This window comes from Cololabis saira, chromosome 14 (genome assembly GCF_033807715.1).
Source record: "Cololabis saira isolate AMF1-May2022 chromosome 14, fColSai1.1, whole genome shotgun sequence".
Classification (NCBI taxonomy): domain Eukaryota; kingdom Metazoa; phylum Chordata; class Actinopteri; order Beloniformes; family Belonidae; genus Cololabis; species Cololabis saira.
Window position 1 is genome coordinate 1,878,102 of NC_084600.1, and position 21,708 is coordinate 1,899,809.

General features: G+C 42.0%; 1 protein-coding gene across 1 annotated transcript in view; it reads right to left on the reverse strand.

The window, feature by feature from the left end:
* Positions 1-21,708, reverse strand: part of LOC133460193 (relaxin receptor 2-like) — an 88,443-nt gene that overhangs the window by 48,946 nt on the left and 17,789 nt on the right. The window contains exons 3-5 of the mRNA XM_061740765.1: positions 8,438-8,518; positions 8,221-8,326; positions 3,901-3,972 (exon numbers count right to left, since the gene is read on the reverse strand). Of these exons, the coding sequence (XP_061596749.1) occupies positions 3,901-3,972; positions 8,221-8,326; positions 8,438-8,518 (259 nt within the window). The remainder of the gene's footprint in view (positions 1-3,900; positions 3,973-8,220; positions 8,327-8,437; positions 8,519-21,708) is intronic.

Below are 21,708 nucleotides of genomic sequence, written 5' to 3' on the forward strand. Positions count from 1 at the left end.
TGTTTCAGCTCCTCATGGGGGCCTTCACACCGGGAGCCCCTGCCTGCGGGGGGCTGTCCTGGCCTGGATAGTTGGGGGTCCTGCTGTCCTGGCCTGGATATTTGGGGGTCCTGCTCCAGGGCTTTATAGCCGTGGTGTGGGCCCCTCTCTGTCTGGGTGGCGGGGGGGTCTCTGCGGCGGCGTCCCCTGTAGTCGTGGGCTTGGACAGCTCTCGGTGTGGATGGCTCCCATAGGACGGTGTTTCCTCACCTGGTCTATCAGTGCTCAGCCATACTCCATTTTTATCACCAGGGTGGGGGTGGGGTGTATGTCTGCATCTGTATAGTATGCTGTGTGTGTGTGTATGTGTGTGTATGTCGTATGAATGAGGGTACGGGGAGTGGGGGGGTCAAGGGAGATTGTTTGTTTCTACTTATTAATGTAAAGCACTTTGTGTTGCACTCTACCTAAGTGCTATATAAATAAATAAAGTTTAAGTTTAAGTTTAAAAAAACAACAACATAGAACTAAAAGTATTTGTAGAAAAGATCAAGTATTTGCTACAACCAAACGAATCCTGATTAATCACTAGCCTTTATATGGTGCAGTTAATAGGTTCCTGATGAAGTCTAGAAAACGTCATGTGTGGAAAAATGTATATAGACAAAAAGCATTTCACTTATGTATTTTTCATATTTAAGTGCACACTCACATCTAAGTGTCATTTTAATATAAAAAGCTGTCACAGCCAAAAGTAACAACTGAGGCATGAGGGGGTTGCTGACAGACATCATTTTATGAAGGTTTAATAAAGACTTAAGGATAATATTTTTTTGTTTGTATGTTTTTAATATGACAGTTCAAGCCCTGCAATTTGTTAGAAAAAAGATCAATTTAAACATGCCATTAAAAATGAACATTAGGTTCTAACACAGTGAAAATCAATTTCATGATTTTTTTTCAAACTGAACTTAATGCTATGACTAAATAATAACGTAATATACCTGTTGCAGAAATAACTTTCTGATGTATTCTCTCTTCACTGCCATACCTGCTCAGTAAGAAACTGCTTTGCCAGCAAACTGAGACCAAGCATCACCACTGGAACAGATGTAGGTTACTGTGGTTGCTATGGCGACATACAGCTGGATCTACTGGATCTGCAAAACGTCATTCTACTAATGTGCAAGGCAGTTTAGTATAAAGACTGATTTTTGGTTAAAGTCGACGTGGTCCAGCATTTCTGTGAAGTTTTAGGTTTCTTTTTTGGGGCTTTTTCCTTGGTTCCTTAGGTTTTGGCTTTTGTTTGATTTGTTTCCTCATGTATTTTTAAAGTTTGTGTCTTTGTGTGTTTAGTTCCAATTTGGAGTCCCTTGATTCCATGATCCTGATTGTTTGCACCTGTGTCTCCTCCAAACTGACTAACCTCTCCTGTTATGTCCAAGGTATCAAAAACTTCCATATTTCATATAAGATGGTTCCAGTTCCATGCGATGCCACTCACGCATGATTCTCACGAGATCTCATGTGAGAATCACGTCTCTTGTTTGAGGGGGGAGGAGGGGGGGGTCACCAGAGGCTGCAGTGTAGCCAAACACCCACCAGGGGCATCTGTGAGCAGGAAGACACCGCTCAGCCCACAGCAGCAGGGAGCCAGAATTATTATTATAATTGCGTGAATCTTGTATCCCGTGAGTGAAACAGCCATGTTAATTTAGCACCATCTGTATGACACTTTTCTGATCCAGTAATTATTTTTCAGCTTTTCTTCTCAAAGAGTCAGTTCTTATCATCATCGTTAACTCTTTGCTTGTGTGATGTTGCAAAACACATTGGGCCAAATCCACAAAGAATAGATTGCGCCCGCAAATAGCGCTGTGAATTGCGCCGCATCTGCGCCCGCAATTTGCCCCGCTTTAAGGTCCTATTCACAAAAGATTTTGCTCTAATGATATACCAGCGCAAACACGCCCATAAAGTTTTGCGGCTGAGTGCAATTTGCACTTGTCTGAGTAAGTGAGCGGAGCTGTTTCCAGTGTTCTCCATATTTCAGCACACAGATTGGTCCATAATGAAAACTGCAGAAATAAAAAATAAAGCGAGTGAAAATAAAACGCCGTGAGGCGCAAGGGCGCAATTTCCACTGGGAACAGGGGGGACATGCCCCCCCACTTTTCAAACTCATGCTTTTGTCTCCCCCGCCGTTTTTTTTTTTACAGTTTAAGAACTAACGGTAGGCTCAGCCTGTAAATCATCAAGACACTGTGCGAAGAGGGGACGGGAGCCCCGCTCCCCCTCCTCCCTCAGTGCTGTTCAAGGCTGATTTATGGTTCCGCGTTAAATCGACGCAGAGCATACGGCTAAGGTTACGCGGCGACGCGTACCGTACAGTGCGCGTCGCCGCATCTTTCAGGCCCTTTTTGTGCGCAAGCAAGCTTTATAGATGAGGTCCCAGATAAGGATCTGACGGTAATTCATGTTCTGTGTTTTGCTACACACACCTACAGGTCAGCTGTTAAACACACACATTCTAGATTTATATGTTTATATGGTGGAATTGTTTGTAATAAAGCAGCCCCTTATGTATGGATGAATCCTGAGCTCCGTCCTGTTATTTTTATTTTTAAATCCGAGATAAGTCCACAACCCCACTTGATCTGACTGTGTACAGTCATGTCTGACTGTAGATTTCACCCTTAATATCATTCAGTATCACACAGGCTTGAATGACATTGAGAGAGAGAGAGAAACAGAGACAGACGGGGAGTGAGGAGTTTGCGCGCAGTTTAATACACGCTTCTGAAACACGGTATTTGCTCCACTATTTTTGCGTGTGGCAAATAGCCCTGGCCTTTGTGAATTAGGCGCTTTTTGCAATGAGGCTTATTTGCATAGAAAGGGGGCAATTTTGCGCCGAATGTATAATTTGCATGCATGCAAATGGCACCGGCGCAGACTGCCACTATTTGCTTGGCAGCGCAGTTTGTGGAGCAATTCGCCCTTTGCGGGTGCTTTGTGAATTAGACGCTCTCTTTTTGTCTCATTTGCACCGGTTTAGCGGCCGCAAAAGCCGCGCAATCCTTTTGTGGATTTGGCCCATTGTTGCTATCATTGACTAATGCAGTCTCATCCCTGTGAGTGGTTAGACAGAATGGCACTATAGTATTTTTCGTGATAGCATTATGGTAATTTAAAAACAAACATCAGAAAACCCTAATCTGCAAAATACAGATGTGGCAGAGCATTAAACTTGCAGATTAAACTCATTTTGTTTAAACAGGTTTTTGAAAAACACATCAGACAACATGGAGATCTAACAGGAGTAAGAAGAGTATACAATGTATCCCCCATTGGGGATTAACTAAGCATTTTGAATGTGAATATTTTAGTGATATTTTGTGTGAGTGTGATCTTTGCCTCGCGGTTGTGACAGATGTTTCATTGCCTGCCTCTGCAAAACGTAATCTTTTAAAACTAATTTCTGGTAATTCAGCAAAAATATTTTTCAAGGAGACATGCCATTTTTCAAAAGTTGAATAAGCTGGTTTAAAGGGGTGGAGTGAGCACCCTTTCTCCACCATCACCTGTATTTCTGTGGGGTATGCCTCTTTTGAAACTGGTGTACAGCTTTGTGCTACCTGCTTCAGAAGATATGAAACAGTAGAGGTAAAAAGTGATAAACTGAACGGGCTTGGGTTCTGTTGGATTTTTGGGTTCCTTTTTTGTGTTTTCTTGAAGTTTTGCTTCTTTCTTTGGCTTTGGCCATGTTGTCTGTGTGTACTGATGAATTTTAGAGGCTCTGGATACTAGTGTGCTTCATTTGTCATGAGTAAAAGTAACTGTTTACACACTCAGAATTAAGCAACAGATGAAACCAAACATAAATCTTGCTCATGTGAACAGAAGCATGAACATACTCACAGCTTCTCCAGTGCAGAATAGTCTGAAAAAACAAAATCAGACAATATCCGAATCTTATTGCTCTTCAGCGATCTGTAAAACAACCCAAAAAATGGCACGGTTAGAAAAATACTACCGTAAATGTACTTTAGACGGGCACTCCAGTCGTTTTCTGTACTCTCTGCTGTTTATGTTCACTATCTGAGCTGTCAGCAGGCAGGAAACCTTATAGACAGGTTTCTGGTCCCTCCAAAGTCAAGCCACACAAGTCAAACTATCACGCACGCACGCACGCACGCACGCACGCACGCACGCACGCACGCACGCACGCACGCACGCACGCACGCACGCACGCACGCACGCACGCACGCACGCACGCACGCACGCACGCACGCACGCACGCACGCACGCACGCACGCACGCACACTTCTTGGTCAAATCAGAAACCATGCCCAGACACATAAGCACAACCTTTTACCTGTGAGGTGAAAGTGACTGCCTTCGACCTAATACTTAACTGTTGCAGAATAAATCTTGGATTGTCACAACTGACAACCAACTGTGATGGCAGTGTAAAACTTTATCTGACCTTTCAGTGCTAACTGCCTTTTGACAGGCCCTCCCAGATATTTCAGTGAGCTGTGAATATTTCTGCATCTCAAAACTGGTGGTTTTAATGTGGTAAATAGAACAGCAGAAGCAAGGAGGGAATATGTTGTTGCACATTACAAGCTACATGACTGTCTCAGAAAATTAGAATATTGTGATAAAGCCCTTTATTTTCTGTAATGCAAAAATGTCATACATTCTGGATTCATTACAAATCAACTGAAATATTGCAAGCCTTTTATTATTTTAATATTGCTGATCATGGCTTACAGCTTAAGAAAACTCAAATATCCTATCTAAAAAAATTTGAATATTCTGGGAATCTTAATCTGAAACTGTAAACCATAATCAGTAATATTAAAATAATAAAAGGCTTGCAATATTTCAGTTGATATGTAATTAATCCAGATTGTATGACATTTTTGTTTTTTTAATTGCATTACAGAAAATAAAGAACTTTATCACAATATTCTAATTTTCTGAGACAGTCCTGTACATGTATCTTACTGGTCTATTAGAGCCACTTAAGTTTCTGACTAATGTCAGAATGTCACACTTTACAAGCTTTAACCTCTGCAGCAGCAGCAGATATCTCTTGTTTTATAGCCGTTTATTTCTCCTGTTTGAAACTGTTCCACACCTGAAACCTGTGTAAAACATTTAACAATAGCCTAGCCTGTTGCTCGAAATGATGACAAAGGTCTGTTTTTAATGTCAGAGAAATATTATAATTCAAGTCACTGAGTGTTTTCATGATTTCCCAGACATAAAAAGAGTGCTCTATTTTGTTGATCATCTGCGGTAGCTGAGTGCTAAGTAAGCTGAATGTTTATTTGTATGCAGAGCATTTCACTAATAATCAGTTACAAGCAGACAGTCCAGATGCAGGTGGATATGCATTTAAATGCCAGGTAGGCCACGAATACTTAGTGCTTTCCACATCAAATCACATCGAGCCATACACTGAGAGGAGTCCTATAATTTCCACAAAGTACAGTAATAAAGCAGACTGTGTAAAACAGCATGAATTCCATGATAAGTTCTTCTTCTGCTTAGTCTTCCTCTTCAACATCATCTTCTTCTTCGTCATCAAGTTAATGCCTGACATTGTTCCTCAAACCCTAGCTCACTTGACCCATGCAAAAAGAAATGCAAAATCAAACAGCACAAGCAAGTGTAAAAAAGTAATAGTAGGAGTAAAAATAAATCCAAAAGGAAAAGCAAAACCTAGATCCAATACAGGTATAGTGCCATCTCAAATAAAGCAAAGCACCGTTTTTTTTTTTTTACCAGGAATTTGGATAAGCAGTTATTGTTTCTCATAGGACATCTAACCGTGCCTCAACATTATAATCAAAGGCCAATACCGCCAATGTCAAAGGAACACAGAAGACCAGAACTGCATCAGTGCCGTCACTGAGAGAGAAGAGACAGATGTGGGACGTCTCAGGATTTTCACAATTAAAGGTGGACAGCGACATGGACTGTGGCTCATGATTTTCATTTAACTGATCATTTGGGTTTAATTCAGGTTGGCTTGACCAGATTTCTGTTGCACTGCAGCTCTTCGAACAATAGATCCATGGAAGAAGTCTGCGATATTTGCAGAAACAGATTATAAAGCAAGAACAAATGTGATTTACAGCTATACTAATCAAATTATTTTATAAACATGTTCTAGATAATACATACAAACTGAATTGATATAATGTATTTAAAAACAAATACAAATCTTTTATCACCTGTGATAGTATGATAAACATCTTGAAAATAAATAGGAAAAAAAGATTTTTATATTTTTTTCTGACTCATTTGGGCTAAAATAATCTGATGGATCCAAAAGAGATGATAAAGTGTTATGAAAGTAAAGTTTTCATCAGCGAAATACATACTTCTGATGATATACATCCAAAAATAACTCTAAGTCCTTATTTCTTCTATTTTCCTTAAAAAGGGAAGAAATAAATGATGCTATGGTAAAATGGTGTAATCATGGTAATCCGTGTTAATGTGCCTAAGGGGCTCTTAAGGATTACACGCAGCGCTTTGATAATCAAGCCTCTCTGCTTTCCCCACAGAGGGGAAAAAGGAAGTGGACCCTTTAGAAAGTGTTTTGATAAAAAAACAAAAATAAAAAGCACTGTGAAAGTATTCTTTCAGAATATAGATATGAGGTTATCTGACAGCTGAAGGTCACTGAAATTAAGGGAATGATAATAATGCACAGTTGTAAATGAACAATGGAAAAGACACAAGTGCTGAGGTGTTGCGATGACCCAGACACAGTCCAGACCAGTTAACTCCATTAGATCCAATAATTTAACTCAAGAAAAACACAGTTCTCCATACAGCCACACCTTTATTGCAAATACGTTTATTACTTCTTCTTACTCCTTTTCGAACATTTCAAGACTACTTTTACTACAAAAAAAACAAAAAAATGCATCTCTTGTATACTCCTATCATGTTTGAAATAAAGACTTTTGATTTGAATTGAGTTTCACTTTTCTTTTGCAAAAAAAGGGAAATACAAAGCGACTTGTCACACGCCAGTCAGTCAGGAGACTCGGTTTAATTACCATGACATTGATTTGAAAACAGGGCAGGCCAGAAATCCTGTAGGTTTGACCCGACCTGTATCTACAATACTGGGATTCTGGTTTAATTCGATCACTTCAGAGACAGAGAGAAAAACTCGGACTTCAAATGACATCTCAAGGGGAAATGATAAACCTACTGCCATCAACAGTACTTCCTCAACGTCTGATCCTCCAAAATGTTTAATATTCTGCACAGTAAAATAAGCAACATTGTATGACTCCTCACCATCTTCATCCTCCTTGACCTGAGTGCGGCATTCAATACCATCTGTCACACCACTCTCCTCAACAGGTTATCTTCCATCGGCATCACCCACACTCCACTGGACTGGTTCACATCGTACCTCTCTGGCCGCACTCAGTTCATTCAACTCAAGTCCCTGAAATCCATCCCCTCCTCCGTTACTTCTGGTGTGCCCCAGGGCTCTGTCCTGGGGCCCCTACTCTTCATCATCTACCTCCTTCCCCTCGGCAATATCTTCCGTAAATTCAACATCAATTTCCACTGCTATGCTGATGACACCCAGCTCTACCTCACCACCAAACCCTCTACCTCTCTCCCGCCCACCTCCCTTACTGACTGCATTTGTGAAATAAAAACCTGGTTCACCCAAAACTTCCTTAAATTAAACAGTAATAAAACTGAGGTTCTCCTCATTGGCACCAAATCCACTTAATCCAAAACCGACAGCTTTTCTCTCACTATTGACAACTCCACTGTTTCACCCTCCCCCCAAGCTAAGAGCCTGGGTGTCATCCTGGACAGCACACTATCTTTTCAATCCCACATCAATAAAATTACCCGGTCTGCCTACTTCCATCTATGTAACATCAGTCGCCTCTTTCTGTTGTTTCTTTTTTTTTTTGCTGCTGCGGTTTTTAAATGTTTTCTGATGTTTTTAAATGTGTTCTGCTGTTTTTATTTCTTTAATGTGTTGTGTACGGCGACCTTGAGTGCCAAGAAAGGCGCCTTTTAATAAAATGTATTATTATTAAAATGTACCCCACCCCCTCCCCTGGATGGAGATTTGATTTAGAACCATTTGAAAAGAGTTTTATTGAAAGACGTTAAACAGCATGAGTACCACAAGTGCACGTGACGACACGGCGGTGACGGTCGGAGGAAACTTACAGCCAGGTAACGTTTGGGGAGAGCTCAGGAACATCCTGAAGATTCACCTCCACACAGTCAACATCTGTTACTGAGCAGGCACAGCTCTCTGCATACTTCTGCAAGACTGCACACATACACTCACTTTAGCGTTAGGGAAAATAGCCAGAAAAAACCAGACTTAATGCTAAAAAGGAAAAAGAAGCGTGGTAAACATAAACCATAAACACACACTTACGGCACTCATTCTCCAATGTTTGGATCACAGGCCTGTTCTGAAGCGTTTCACCAATTAAGTCTGCCAGGCCGACGTTGTCACCTGCAAAGTCAAACAAGCAGCAAAGGTTGATGTATTGTACTTTTCATATATTTAATTCAATGAAAAACACTTTGAAGGTGACAATCCTCCTGCGGGAGATGTAAAGTGTCATCACCAGCACAGACGGATTCAATTTAGCAGAAGAATAGCAAAATTATAACTCATGTCATTATGTTTTGACATAGTGGATGACCGTTGTTGTCAAGTCCCCGATACTTAAAATCCCCTGTCCTGTAGTTTGAGTCTGGCTTCCTTTGGTTTTAAAATGAGTGCACTTAGTAGCTGACTCATCCTTATGAATCAAGTTAAGTACTTCTATATCGTCGGTTTTAGTACCGATCCATCATTTCCTTTTAAGGCCAGTAGAATAGGAACCTATTATTAGCTACAATTTAGGCTGCACACACACATGATTTTGACTTGGAGAAAGTTTCCTGTTGACTATTGGAAGAACATTCTCTTATGCCATTGCTGATTTAATGAGAGCCAGATTTGTCATCAGGGAGACAGAGCAGAGCCGGTGGTATCTGTCACGAATGCTGCAGCTTACGTTGAGTTACACTGAGGCAGTAGGTGAATCACGGTTGTTAATGAGATAAAATGACAGCCACTTCCGGTTCTTATGACACTCACAAATTTTATGAAATGTTTTGTTCCAAAGGAATTCACTCTAAAATGTTCAGACTTCCCAAAACTAGGCAATCTTACCTGTTGTAATATCAAAAACGTGATGTAAGACCTCATCCGGTTATGCTGCTGCTCTTCTCTGATGTGTCTGCCGTTTTCTTGTCCCTTCTGTTAATTGTTAACTGTCTGCTCTATTTCTCTCTGTGTTTTGTGTGTGTCTGTTTTTGTATCTGAAGGTCTGAAAATCAAGGCCAGTGTTGTCATCCTAATACTACTACTACTACTACTACTACTACTACTACTACTGTGATTTAGTAGACGCTTTTATCCAAAGCAACTTACATCTGGGAGAACAACACAACCACAAAATCACATAGGAGGTCCAGCTGGATCAGAGCTGGTCAGACTGCTGAGAGTCCAGTTGGACACAAGTGCTGCCATGCCAGTGCTAGAATATATATATATATATATATATATATATATATATATATATATATATATATATATATATATATATATATATATATATATATATATATATATATATATATATATATATATATATATAAGACACCATCTTGTCATAAGTGCATGCATCTAATAGATGCCAAAGTGCTCCTTAAAGAGCTGAGTCTTTAGCTTGCTCTTAAAAGTGGGTACAGAACCTGCCAATCGAACAGAGTTTGGTAGGACATCCCACCATCGGGGAACAATGGAGGAGAAGAGTTTAGTTACTTATTTCACACCACGTTGTGGTGTAAGAACCAGTCGTCTTTCACTGGCTGAGCGGAGCTGTGGAGAGGGAAAGTAGCTCTGGATCAAGTAGTGAAGGTATTGAGGAGACGTTGGCAGTGGCGGCCTTTGGCATCAGGGGGCCCGTTTCAATATTTAATATGGGGCCCTATTTATTACTATATTTGCCAGCTATGTGTCCTGCGTCCGTGACGCATTATAAGCTGAAAGAACGCAGTAAACGCATCCATACGTGGCGCATGGATGCGTTTACTGCGTTGGTGTTATTAGAGTGGGCGGCAGCCGCTGCTGTAGTCGGTGCAGATGCTGGACCAAAGAAAGAGGTCACTTTCGAAAGACTACTGTTACCTTTCTTAATTTCCAGTCCCAGGGTCGGCGCCAGAGCAAATATTCAGAGGGGGCACAAGGCTTAAGGGCGGGCACAAAATCAGCCGTGTAGGAGAGCATTTTAAGGAAAAAAGTGCATTCTCACTGCTTTCCTATTAATAATCTGTCTAAAACAGCATTTCTCAACCTTTTTTTCAGTCATGACACCTTTCAAAAGTGAATAAAATCTCACGACACCCCAGAGTAAAATATAATTAAAAACCGCACTGCATCGCTCTGACTGTAAATGCATAAGTCCCGTTTATTTTGTATCAATAACTTCAACACGATAACTGCACCAGAGGAGAAGTCATCGTTCACTGTTGTGCTTAGTTGCCACGCTGATGGACAGAAACTATGGTGACTTTTAAAAGAAAGACTGCCTAAACTTTAAGAGACTTTTCCAGCCGGCTTCACGCCGGCCGTTCAAAGTGAAGCCTGATTTATGGTTCTGCGTTAAATCGACGTAGAGGCTGCGCGCGCGCGTGTGTGTGTGTGTGTGTGTGTGTGTGTGTGTGTGTAGACGGCGCCTTTACGGTCGGTGCGCCGTGTTTTAAATACAGAAATGACACAAAACCGAGGGTGCCTTTCCAAACGGCGTCCGTATGGTCGCGTATTTAGGCTATATATGAAATGTCAGAATAGGTAATTTTTTGACGACACCCCTGAAGCAGTCAGACGACACCCCAGGGTGCTGCGACAGTCCAGTCCTATCTCCGAACCGTAGTTGGGAGAGCTGGTATTTAAATACGGGTTCTGGCTCGTTGCTGGTAACCGGCGGTTGTCTGGAGTCCGGGGAAAGTGAAGGAAAAAAGGACGGAGGAAAAATACTGTCCGTGCAACCTCGCACATTTATTACAAACTTGTAAAGAGCAAACAAAACACGCGAGGGCCGACGACTGAAACTAACGGAGGACACACTGAAAAAGTAACTAAAAACGTGTTCCGGTCTTCCACACGCGCACACCTGCATCTCCCTCTCTCTCCTCCGCTGCACCCACTACGTCTCACACACACACACCCGAACACAGACACCGCCTTAAAGGGGACCAGGCTGGCCGGTAACACTACTCACAGCTTTCTTTTTTATATCTGATCATTTTCGCTTTTCAGCACCACTCTGGTATGTTCGTTTCACTTTTCTTGGATGTTAGCTGGTTAGTTTAATGGCGGGTAGTGATTTATTATAGTGTCTTCCTTGCGCATTTATTTTTTTGTCAGTCAGTTGGGGGCCCCCTGGTGGCCGGGGCCCGTTTCAACTGAAACGGTTGAAACATAGGTAAGGCCGCCTATGGACGTTGGGGTAATTGTTTGGTAGCAGAAGCAAATTATTATGACTATCCTGCCATCTTCTCCATCTAGGTAACCTCCACTCTTTCTGCTTTGTCACCTTTCATCGTTATCTTAAGGAAAACAGAAGAACTCAAAAGGAACAGACGATATTGTGCACCGAGTGGATTTCAGTTAATGCTGCACACGGCTATCTGGCCCTTTCATTTGTATCTACGTTGCCCTGAGCTGCAAGTAAATGATCAGAACTTTGATGTGCAGCTCTACAGGACTTGACAGACCACACAGAAAATGGAGAAGCTCATCCTGGTGATATCCCACTTTCCAGAACTTTCTCATATTACTTTAAAGATGACATAAATAATTATTTAAGAAGTACCACCTCCTATTAAGTGCAACTTGAAGCCAGTGCTTTTCACTGACTGACAATGTCTGCTGACCACTTCATGGAAAGCTTTTTTTTGGTTTCCTAGCAACTGGTGCCCAGCAGGAATGATACTCGGTGAGTGTTTGCGCTCTTCCACTGTGATGGGACCAACTTCTGCAGATAATATGTTCCAAAGCCTCACGCTTCGTGTAAAACTCCCGAGCTGGAAATCAGAGAAGCCAGTTTTATTAGTGGTAGTGTACCGGCCCCCTGCTGGTGCTTATCTAGAGTTTCTGTCTCAGTTTTCAGATTTCCTCTCTGGTTTATTGATCAGTACAGATAAATTCATTATAGTGGATGACTTTAACATTTGTATGGATGACAGCGATAATCTTAAATTAGCTTTTAATTCTCATCAAGAATTGATGTGCACCTCACAAAAAGTAAACAAACCAATGCACTGTTTTAATCATACCCTCAATCTCGTCCTCACCTATGGTGTACAACCCGATAATCTGTTGGTGTTGCCTGTAAACTCCCTCCTATCCGACCACTATTTGATGACATTTGAATGTAACTGCCCAGCTGCCCCCCCTTATGATCCAGGTCCTGGTCTAGGTTTCTACCCCCTTATAATCCAGGTCCTGGTCCAGGTTTCTTCCCCCTTATAATCCAGGTCCTGGTCCAGGTTTCTTCCCTCCTAAAGGGGAGTTTTTTGCCACTGTTTGGCTTAAGGTTTTTCTCCCACTAGGGGAGTTTTTACCTGCCATTGTTTTTTTTTCATATATATTTTTTATCCCAGTTTTTTTCCCCCTTTTTTATCACCCAGTGCTCCTACCTAAGTCAGTCCTGGACATCACCATCCTCTACCAACCCCAGGACCCTACACTGAGCTCAGGTTTCCTCCTTAACCTGAGGAGTGAGCAGGTAGCTTCTTTTCACCAGACAGGGTGGGGATTCTCCGGCCGGACGTAGCGCGTGGAAGGATCACGTTATTCCGGCCGGATCCTCCCCACCCCATCTGGCGCCCGGTTGGCCAGAGGGGGCAGTATAGCCCAGGACTTTGTGCATGTTTTTGTGAGGGTAGCTCACATTAGCTACCAAGGGAACACGGGGAGAAAATGCAAACTCCACACAGAAAGGCCCTTTCACCAACCCCACCCAGGGTGTGGGCACTGAAGTCATGGGGGAACTTAACATGCAAACTTAACACGCACTCAGTGCCCACAGCGTCCCCGGCGGGAATTGAACCCAGGACCTTCTTGCTGTGAGACGGCTGCACTACCAGCCCCTTACCTGCCATTGTTTATGTAATAATTGCTCGGGGGTCATGTTCTGGTCTCTGGAAAGATCCTAAAGAGAACTTCTGTTGTAGTAGATGCTATATAAATAAAATTGTAATAGATAGTGCTGTACACACCATCTACAGTGCTACACAAAAACTCCAAACATCTGCAACTCAAACAAGTGCCGAGCATCTTACTTCTAAAAAGCAGACAAGCATTTACAATTTATAATACCGGTATGTAACATTTTGATCTGACGTGTTTCCGGTTTCTGCTAAGTGCTGTCCCATTCTTATTTCTACCATTTGGAGCCCTCACACTCTCTCACACTTGATCACGTTACAGCTGACGTCACTTAAGTCTGTGAGGGTTCAGGGCTTGAGGGTTTAGGGCAGAGATTGGGATTGGGATTGGAATAGTGTGTCTGAAATGAATGGCTGAGACTGGATGTGGGGACTGCAGGATTAAAGCTTGTTTCGGTGAGCGTGCATTTGTGAAATCGAATTTCGAGAATCATGTGATTGAAGTGCAAGTTAAAATGTCATAGTTAAAAATGTGGGGCATTTTTTAAAGAATTTGAAGTTAATAAGTTAAGTAATTTTGATTTGTGTATTTACAGGAATTAAAAGCTGAGGGTAAAGTTCATTGAGTAGAGCTTTAAAATGTGGTTAGCTTGTTTGGGGGTTTAAATACGGGGGGGATTTTTTTCTACTTATTTTCAAGATTAATTTCTAGTATAGTTGATTAATTATGGGTCCTTGGGTTACATTTCCTTTAACTTCTGTTTGAGTTTGTGTTTAAGGTTTTTCACCTGCTTTGGAAGGAAAAGAAAGAAAAGAAGAAAGAAAAGAAAGAATTGATTCCTGGTCACTGAGTGAATTCCAGTTCGAATCTCCTGAAGCAAGTTGCTTTTTCAAGTGGGGGAAGCTGCAGTTTAAATCCTCACAAAAGTCAGGGTCACTTGACAAAAACTATCATTTGGTTACCAATCTTGTGCATATAGCAGGCTGATATCTATTTCAAAGAGCTGTGCTGAGGGCACACCACCTAAAGAGGAATAATGCATGCTAAAGACTTTTGATTAGTAGCAAGAAGGCGCAACCATTGTCAGGCCCAGACTGACGGGCCTTTCATGCCGAATGCGACAGGAGCCAGACTCATCCGTGGATCAGCACACTGTCAGTGGAGTTCCAGAGTACAGAGCACAACACGAGGCAAATAGGAAAAGTTTTTAAAGGTTTTCATTTCTTTGTTGGCAGTTCCTGGTTTGTGTGCAGCGTTTCGTGTCACCAGCATCTGTCCTGCATTTATCAAGAAAAAAACATATTTTAACTACTGATTTCTTATTTATTGTATGTATTATTCTTCTCTCTTTCATTCTTTTTTTCTTTCTTTCCTTTTTTTCTTTCTTCTTTAAATTTGAAATCATGCTTTTTATTTTTTATGTTTTAATGTCTTTGTAAAGCACTTTGAATCACCTTGTTGTTAAATTGTGCTCTAGAAATAAACTTGCTTCACCTTAATCCTGCCCTAAATGTGCCAATTCACGTTTCGACACAGTCAGACAGTTGTCCTGGGGGGGAAGGACGACTCTCGCTTGTGGTATCAGATCCTTGCTGCTTCCTGTGGGCAGATGGGTTTCTGATATGCATCGAGTGTGCCAGTCTGTCTCAGCACAACATCATCAAAGCTCAAGGTAAATGCAGAACTCTCTGGACTACACAGAGAAAAGGTGCAGATTTGAGAAATGCACCCTGTAGGGCACAACGATGGTCTTAAAGCAATGCATTCAGATTTAAAGTTACAAATCTCTAACTGAAAACATAGTTGTTGATTCATAACATGAATCATTTCATGTCCTGATGACAGAAAGCACAGTGGTGTTCTGGATTGGTAATATCGCACAGTTGCCCGGAGTTGCAAGAGGACATTTGCATCGTTGTTGACATACTCACAGTTATCACGTTATTTACAGTTCAAAATAAAGTGGTTTGTTGATGGGAACAAGGATAGTATACTGTTGAAATGTTTCTCATCCACAGAGCTGCGGGTTATTTATTTTGGCTTTTACAGTTGCAGGGCTATATTACGTACAGATGCAGAAAAAAAAGGGCAGGACCCGAAAACTGGCCATTGGCAAGGACAGGTAGTCTTTTTGAATAATGTGCCTTTTCATTTTTTGCTCATGATCCGCGTGGTTTCCCAGACCCAGTGTCCTTGTGACCAGTTTCCAACTCTATAACTCAATTAGTTGTAAAGAGTGCAGTGTGGGCGAGTTTTTCCATTAGCTCAAGGATCCAGAGAGGCTACGAGGAGAGAAACACATGGATCTGAAGACCTACAGGAGGATGAACTAGTTTATTTGCTTGCTCTGAAAAAGAACATCTCTTTATGTCCGGTTTGGCAAAAAAGAGCTGTTACTTTTATGACAACGGTATAAAACTCTGTCGTGCATCCACAAGGTGGTTCTCATTTTGAATTAATCAAAATGCAAGAGAGGATCTAGAAGTTTGTAATTAAGAATCCTAGGTTGAGTGCTCATTGATATATGTGTGTGACCAGTGTGGTAGATGGTCTAGAATCAGAAAGAAAGCTGCCATCAAGTTAAACACAGTGTACATGCAGCAAATACAGGCCATTCAAAACCTTGTGACTCCCTTTTTTCCCAACACCAAGAAGACGAAGGAAATCATTGTCGACTTCAGGAGAACAAGGACCACATCGCACTCAGGCCTGAGTATCTGGGCTGTTAACACCACCCACATTATTAAAAAGGACCAGCAGAACACTTCACTACAGGCAGACTGTCATTCTTACAGAAATCATGGGAGACTCAGTTGAAAACAACAATAGACAGTGATACATGGGGGGAAATTGTACTCTTACCCTCAAAAATATCAATATGCAACAGACTCAGAGAAATGCAGTATAATATTCTACAGAATATCTATATATCTCCATATATATATAGTAAATATACAGCAGGGCCTCTCCAAACTGTCAAAAATGTAAAACTAGATTAGGAACAAGATTGGGAATGTGAGAAGATTCAAAGTTTCTGGCGAACTGTATGTGATGAGGTTAGTGTAATAATCCAACAACAATTACAGCCAAACCCACTACTATGTCTACTGGGATGTTTCCCTGAATGACTAAGACGACATAAAAACACTCCACAGTTTTTTATTATATTGGGCCGAAAGGTTATTAAGTGGGACCTCCCTCAACACATTTGTGGAAGGAAGTCGTTGATAGCCGACTATATTTCTCTGGAAAGACTGAGGTTTGGAATTAGTGGTCAGAGGAGCCTTTTTGGAGCAAAATTTGGGAAAGTGTTGGAGTAGCTGGGAACTGCCTGAAATATTGGATTCACTGAGGACCTTGGGAATCATTACTTTGTATGTATTCTGGATCTGCTACATATTTAAAAATTATTTGTATATATACTGCATTGGAAATGTATAATTTAAAAAAATGTATAATAAAAAGAATGTTCAAAAAAAAAAAAAAAAAGGCCCAGCACCGTCTCTTCCTCCTGAGAACGCAGAGGAGGAACAAATTCTTAAGATTCAGAATCGATTATCAAGATTTGATTCGATTCCGATATTGATTTGGGTTAGTGTTATTAAAACTGTTTTTTGAGCTGTTGCATGAATTATATGACTGTGGTTCTGCAACATATTAATACTAGTATTATATTGAGATTCAACAGCAAGTATTGCAGCTAATGATGCTGTAAGGACCAATCAGCTCCCAGAATGCTGATGGAACTGCTTTCAGAAACATCGTGGGTCAGAATTACCAAACAGATCCAGGGAAGCAAACAGAGACGGATGAAATCGGTTTTATTTTTTCCCACATTCCGTTTAAATTTAATTCAAAAAATTTTTGAGAATTCGGTTTTCAGCATTTTATGCAAATGTAACCCCAAAACAGTATATAAAGTAATGAAATATAGACAATTTATGCAATTATAAATGAAAACTTTAATGTTTTCATACCTTTAAACATATTTAAAAAAAACATGTCACCAGTTATTCTTGTGTCCAATAAGACATTCCTTTTTTGGGCATAAACAAAACCGTAAGTTGTACCGTATTTTCACGACAATACGGCGCGCCGTGTGGAAAGACGCAGCCTCAGTTATGTGTGCCATTTCTGTATTTAACACACACAAACGGCGCACCGAATGAAAAGGCGCCATCTACACACACATATGGCGCGCCGCCTTACAACAACACACACACAAGCATACAAGTGTGCGTATTTAAAGAGCGGGAGCAAAACTGAGTTGGTGCTTAATTTAAGTCTTTATTACAAAGTACTAACATTTTTTAAATCACCAATGAATAATCAAAAATTAAAACAAGCGTCATTAATCAAACCCTTCGAAGTCCTCCTCCTCCGTTTCTGAATTAAACAGCTGCGCTAAATCAAATATGCAACAGTTGTCAGGACTCAGCCCGACGGTCTGAGACCAGGAGAACTGCTCAGCGCTGCGACGGGCACGAGCCGGGCGCACAGCTCTCTGGCCACTCTGGCCCGATCAGCGCGATCGGGCTGCGGATGAAGCCCGACGGGCTGAGTCCTGACAACTGTTCCACTTTCTTCGCTGTCAGAGTCACTTTCCGTGCCGTGCGGCCCCTTGGAAATGATGCCGGCTTTTGCGAAAGCTCGAACAACAGTCCAGCCCAACAGTCCAGCCCAGCAGACACGTTAGCCCACGCATCTACAATCTATCAACAGTAAACGACGGAGCCCGCCTGCGGGCAGGGCGACCTCCCCGCCGCCGGGCAGGCCGAGCTCCCCGCCCACCGGGCAGGCTGAGCTCCCCGCCCACCGGGCAGGCCGAGCTCCCCGCCCACCGGGCAGGCCGAGCTCCCCGCCCGCCGCCGGGCAGGAGGACCTCCCCGCCCGCGGAGGCGCGGTGAGAGCCCCCCACAACACACATTCAGCGCACTGCGTCATTGGGCGCGTGGCACATTTTGAAAAAAAAAAAAAAAGACGTTATATGCGTCTATATGCGCCTAATGGTCGCGAAAATACGGTAATGTAAACGATCTTTAGACATACGAAACGATTTTTAGGAATTAATATGAGAATCGATCTAGAATCGGAAAATTTATTTTTCCAACACAGGCCTACTCAAGAACTTCTACCGCTGCACTAAGAGAGTGTCCTGACCTACGGATGCACGGTGTGGTACAGTATGCCAGCTGCACTGCATCTGAGAAGAAACAACTGCAGCGGGTCATCAGTACTGCCACTCCCACGCCTGGAGGAGATCCTTCCCAACCGTCTCCGAGACGACCCGCTCATCCAGGACAGTTCTAGAGTTCTAGAGTTCTGAGAGCCGCACCGACCGACTGAAGAACAGCTTCTTCCCCACGGCTGTGAAGAGACTGCTATCAGGACGCATAACACCAGTCCTTATGGAAATCATTTCATTGCACTTTATTTGTTCTGTCTGGGATTCTGACTGTGGATGTAGCTGCTGTCCCTGGAAGATGCTGCCGAGCGAAATTTTGTTGTGTACTGTACAATGATAATAAAGCTTCTTATTCTTATTCTTTGTCATGGTCGTATACGTGTCAGACCCCGTCCACACATAGCCGGATATCTGCGGATATCTGCTAAACCGGAGATATTTTCCTCCGTTTTGACCTGTCATCCACACGAAAACGCAAATAAACGAAGGTTTAAAAAAACTCCGGGCAAAGTGAAGATTTTTGAAAACTCCGTTTATGTAGATGCGTGTGGACACACATAACCGGAGATTTGCGTTTTCGAACGTCACATTATGCTCCAAAACAACAACAAATCTGCTCTGACGTGCGCCTTTTGTTTACTACAGATGATCCAGCATCTGTTCTCCAAGCTATTTATTAAATAAATGGTCTCTGCTCTTGACCACCACTTACTGCGTTACACCGACACAGAGGCTCCGCAGTACCCTACACCTAGGGTACGCGGCGACGCGCACCCATAGGTGTAGGGCCCGCGGCTCCGCAGAGCCCGCGGAGCCCGCGGAGCCCGCAGAGCCGCGGAGGTGCAGATGATCTACAGGTTAGAATGCTTATGAAGTGGTCGAAAACGCAGATCTTCGGTTACGTGTGGATGCAAATTTTTTTATAAACGGAGGAGGGAAATATTCGTTTTTAAAAATACCCGGCTACGTGTGGACGGGGTCTCAGAGGGCCAGGTGTTCGCTAATGAAGTCTCCCAACAGGGAGTTCACTAAGGACTTGCTTTGATGTTGAAGTGACAAGTTCACTATAATCCACAAAAGAGCGCTCTTTTCATCTTTGAACAGCTTTTGAAAAGGTGTGCTTTTGTTTGCGTTTGACACATCAAGCCAGTATTAGTATTAGCTTTATAAAAATTAGAACCCTTTTCAAATAACTAATAAAATTTTTGTTGTTAATTAATTTAAAAGAGCTTATAGAGGTAGTTACAAATCCATAGCTGCATCCAAGGTCTTTTATGAGACGCAGTCCAAATGCAGAAATCCACGAGGGTGTGAAGACGCCTGTAAACCTATGGAGCACCGTGTGGCCGAGTCCAAGTATTAACAAGCCATGAGGAAGGTAATCTCTCCGAGCACACTGCCGAGTATCCTCAAACCCCTAAAGCTCCTTCTGATGCAGAGGAGCACTGGCTCAAACGGAGGGGCTTTCAGATTCAACCCCGTTACTTTCCCTGGACTAAGGCCACGTTTACACATAGCTGGTATTTACAAAAATTGATATTTCTCCCTCTACGTTTTGAAAAATACCATCACTTACACAAACCCGCATAAATACGCTGTTAAGGTGCTATGAGCAGCCAAACCTACAGGGGGCAGTGTAACGAGAAGATAAAGTCATGCTAGCCAATCAGAATCCTGGAAAAAAACATCAACAAATGACACGAGTAACATCCAGTTACTTCCAAGATGAACGAGAGTCTTTGGTTTGGAGTGACAGAGAAGTGGAGTTACTTTTAAGTGTGACTTTAGAATATAAAACAGGTAAAATACGAGAAAATATTGACGGTGGCCAAACACATTGTAAACACAGGTCGGACACATGACGCTGGTGACGTTTCTGTGGCATAATGTGACGTTCTGAAGCCTAAATGTCCGTTTCTCTCCGTTTACAAGCAAACGTGAAGACGGAGTTTTTGCAAATCTCCACTTTGGCCGGAGTTTTCAGAAATGATGGTTTTTGGTGACTTTGATGTTCGTTTTCGTGTAAACGAACGGCCAAAACGCATGAAAACAGCACAGTTTTTGCTCCGTGTTAACGGGTCCTAAGAACTCGGGTGGAAGGCAAACTGGGCCACTGAACTGCAGGGAGGGGAGAGGAGTCCGGGGGAGTTATCCGGTGGTTCCCCAAATACACCGATTTTATGACGTCCTCGGCTCTGAGGAGGAGGATGTCGCAGACGTCCTCGTTATCAATAAACCACACGCGGGTCCCATCATCCCACGCCGTTCTGTGTACAGTATATCAGACTGGACGGGGGGTCATTGAGGGGGCCGCTGGACATGTGACCCTGTCTATACACGGGGTACCCAGCAATGGAAAAGGGGTGTCTGAGCTCCTCCAGGCAGACTGAGCTACTCAAACACAGATCAGAGAAACCTAATTTTAACGGCCTGTTTGGGACCACCTCACTGATCTCATTCACATGGCGCTTTTACACTAGTACCTAGGGCTGAACGATTTTAGTAAAAAATCTAATTGCGATCTTTCTGGCAGATATTGCGATTTCGATTTCATTAACGATTTTCTTCAAATCAAACTTCAGTGCAATATTTACCATGTACAGTAGGGGTGTAACGATACACTAATCTCACGATACAGTACGATACACGATATTGAGGTCACGATAACAATACGATACGATATTATAGCAGTATTTTTTTAACAACCTTGAATGAGGAACATATGACTGGAAAAAATTGTCTCTTATTTGAAAGACACAAAATACAAAACAATGCTGTGTGTTTGCCCTATTGTTACAGTTTGTAATGCTTTATAACTGTTTAAGTTTTAAAGAGAAAGCCAGGCCAACCATTTTCCACAAACTGAACTAAAAGTAAATGTCAGGTTTGCATTATGCATCTTCAGTTTCATAAAGTAAAAATATTTACCCACAAACTGAATAGTTTCTCTCATGTATGATTTGACTTTTTTCTTTCTAATTTAACAACTAAAATTAAATAAATAAATAAAAGTAAATAAATACATACAATCTTACATCATAAAACAGATTGATTCATGCTCACCTTATAAGTGTAAGAGGAGATTTATTTTTGTTAAGAAGGTTATTTTGGTAATTCAGGGTTCATTATTTTATAAATATATTCTTTTTAATCTGATGTAAATCAGGGACTATAATGACACTAGTCAGTTTATCTGTAGTGATTAGTCTGTTTTAGATTGGGCGGAGTGATACGCCACAGTACGGCACTAGGTGCTGTGTTGATGTTCTAAAATCCTACACTGTTGAGGGAC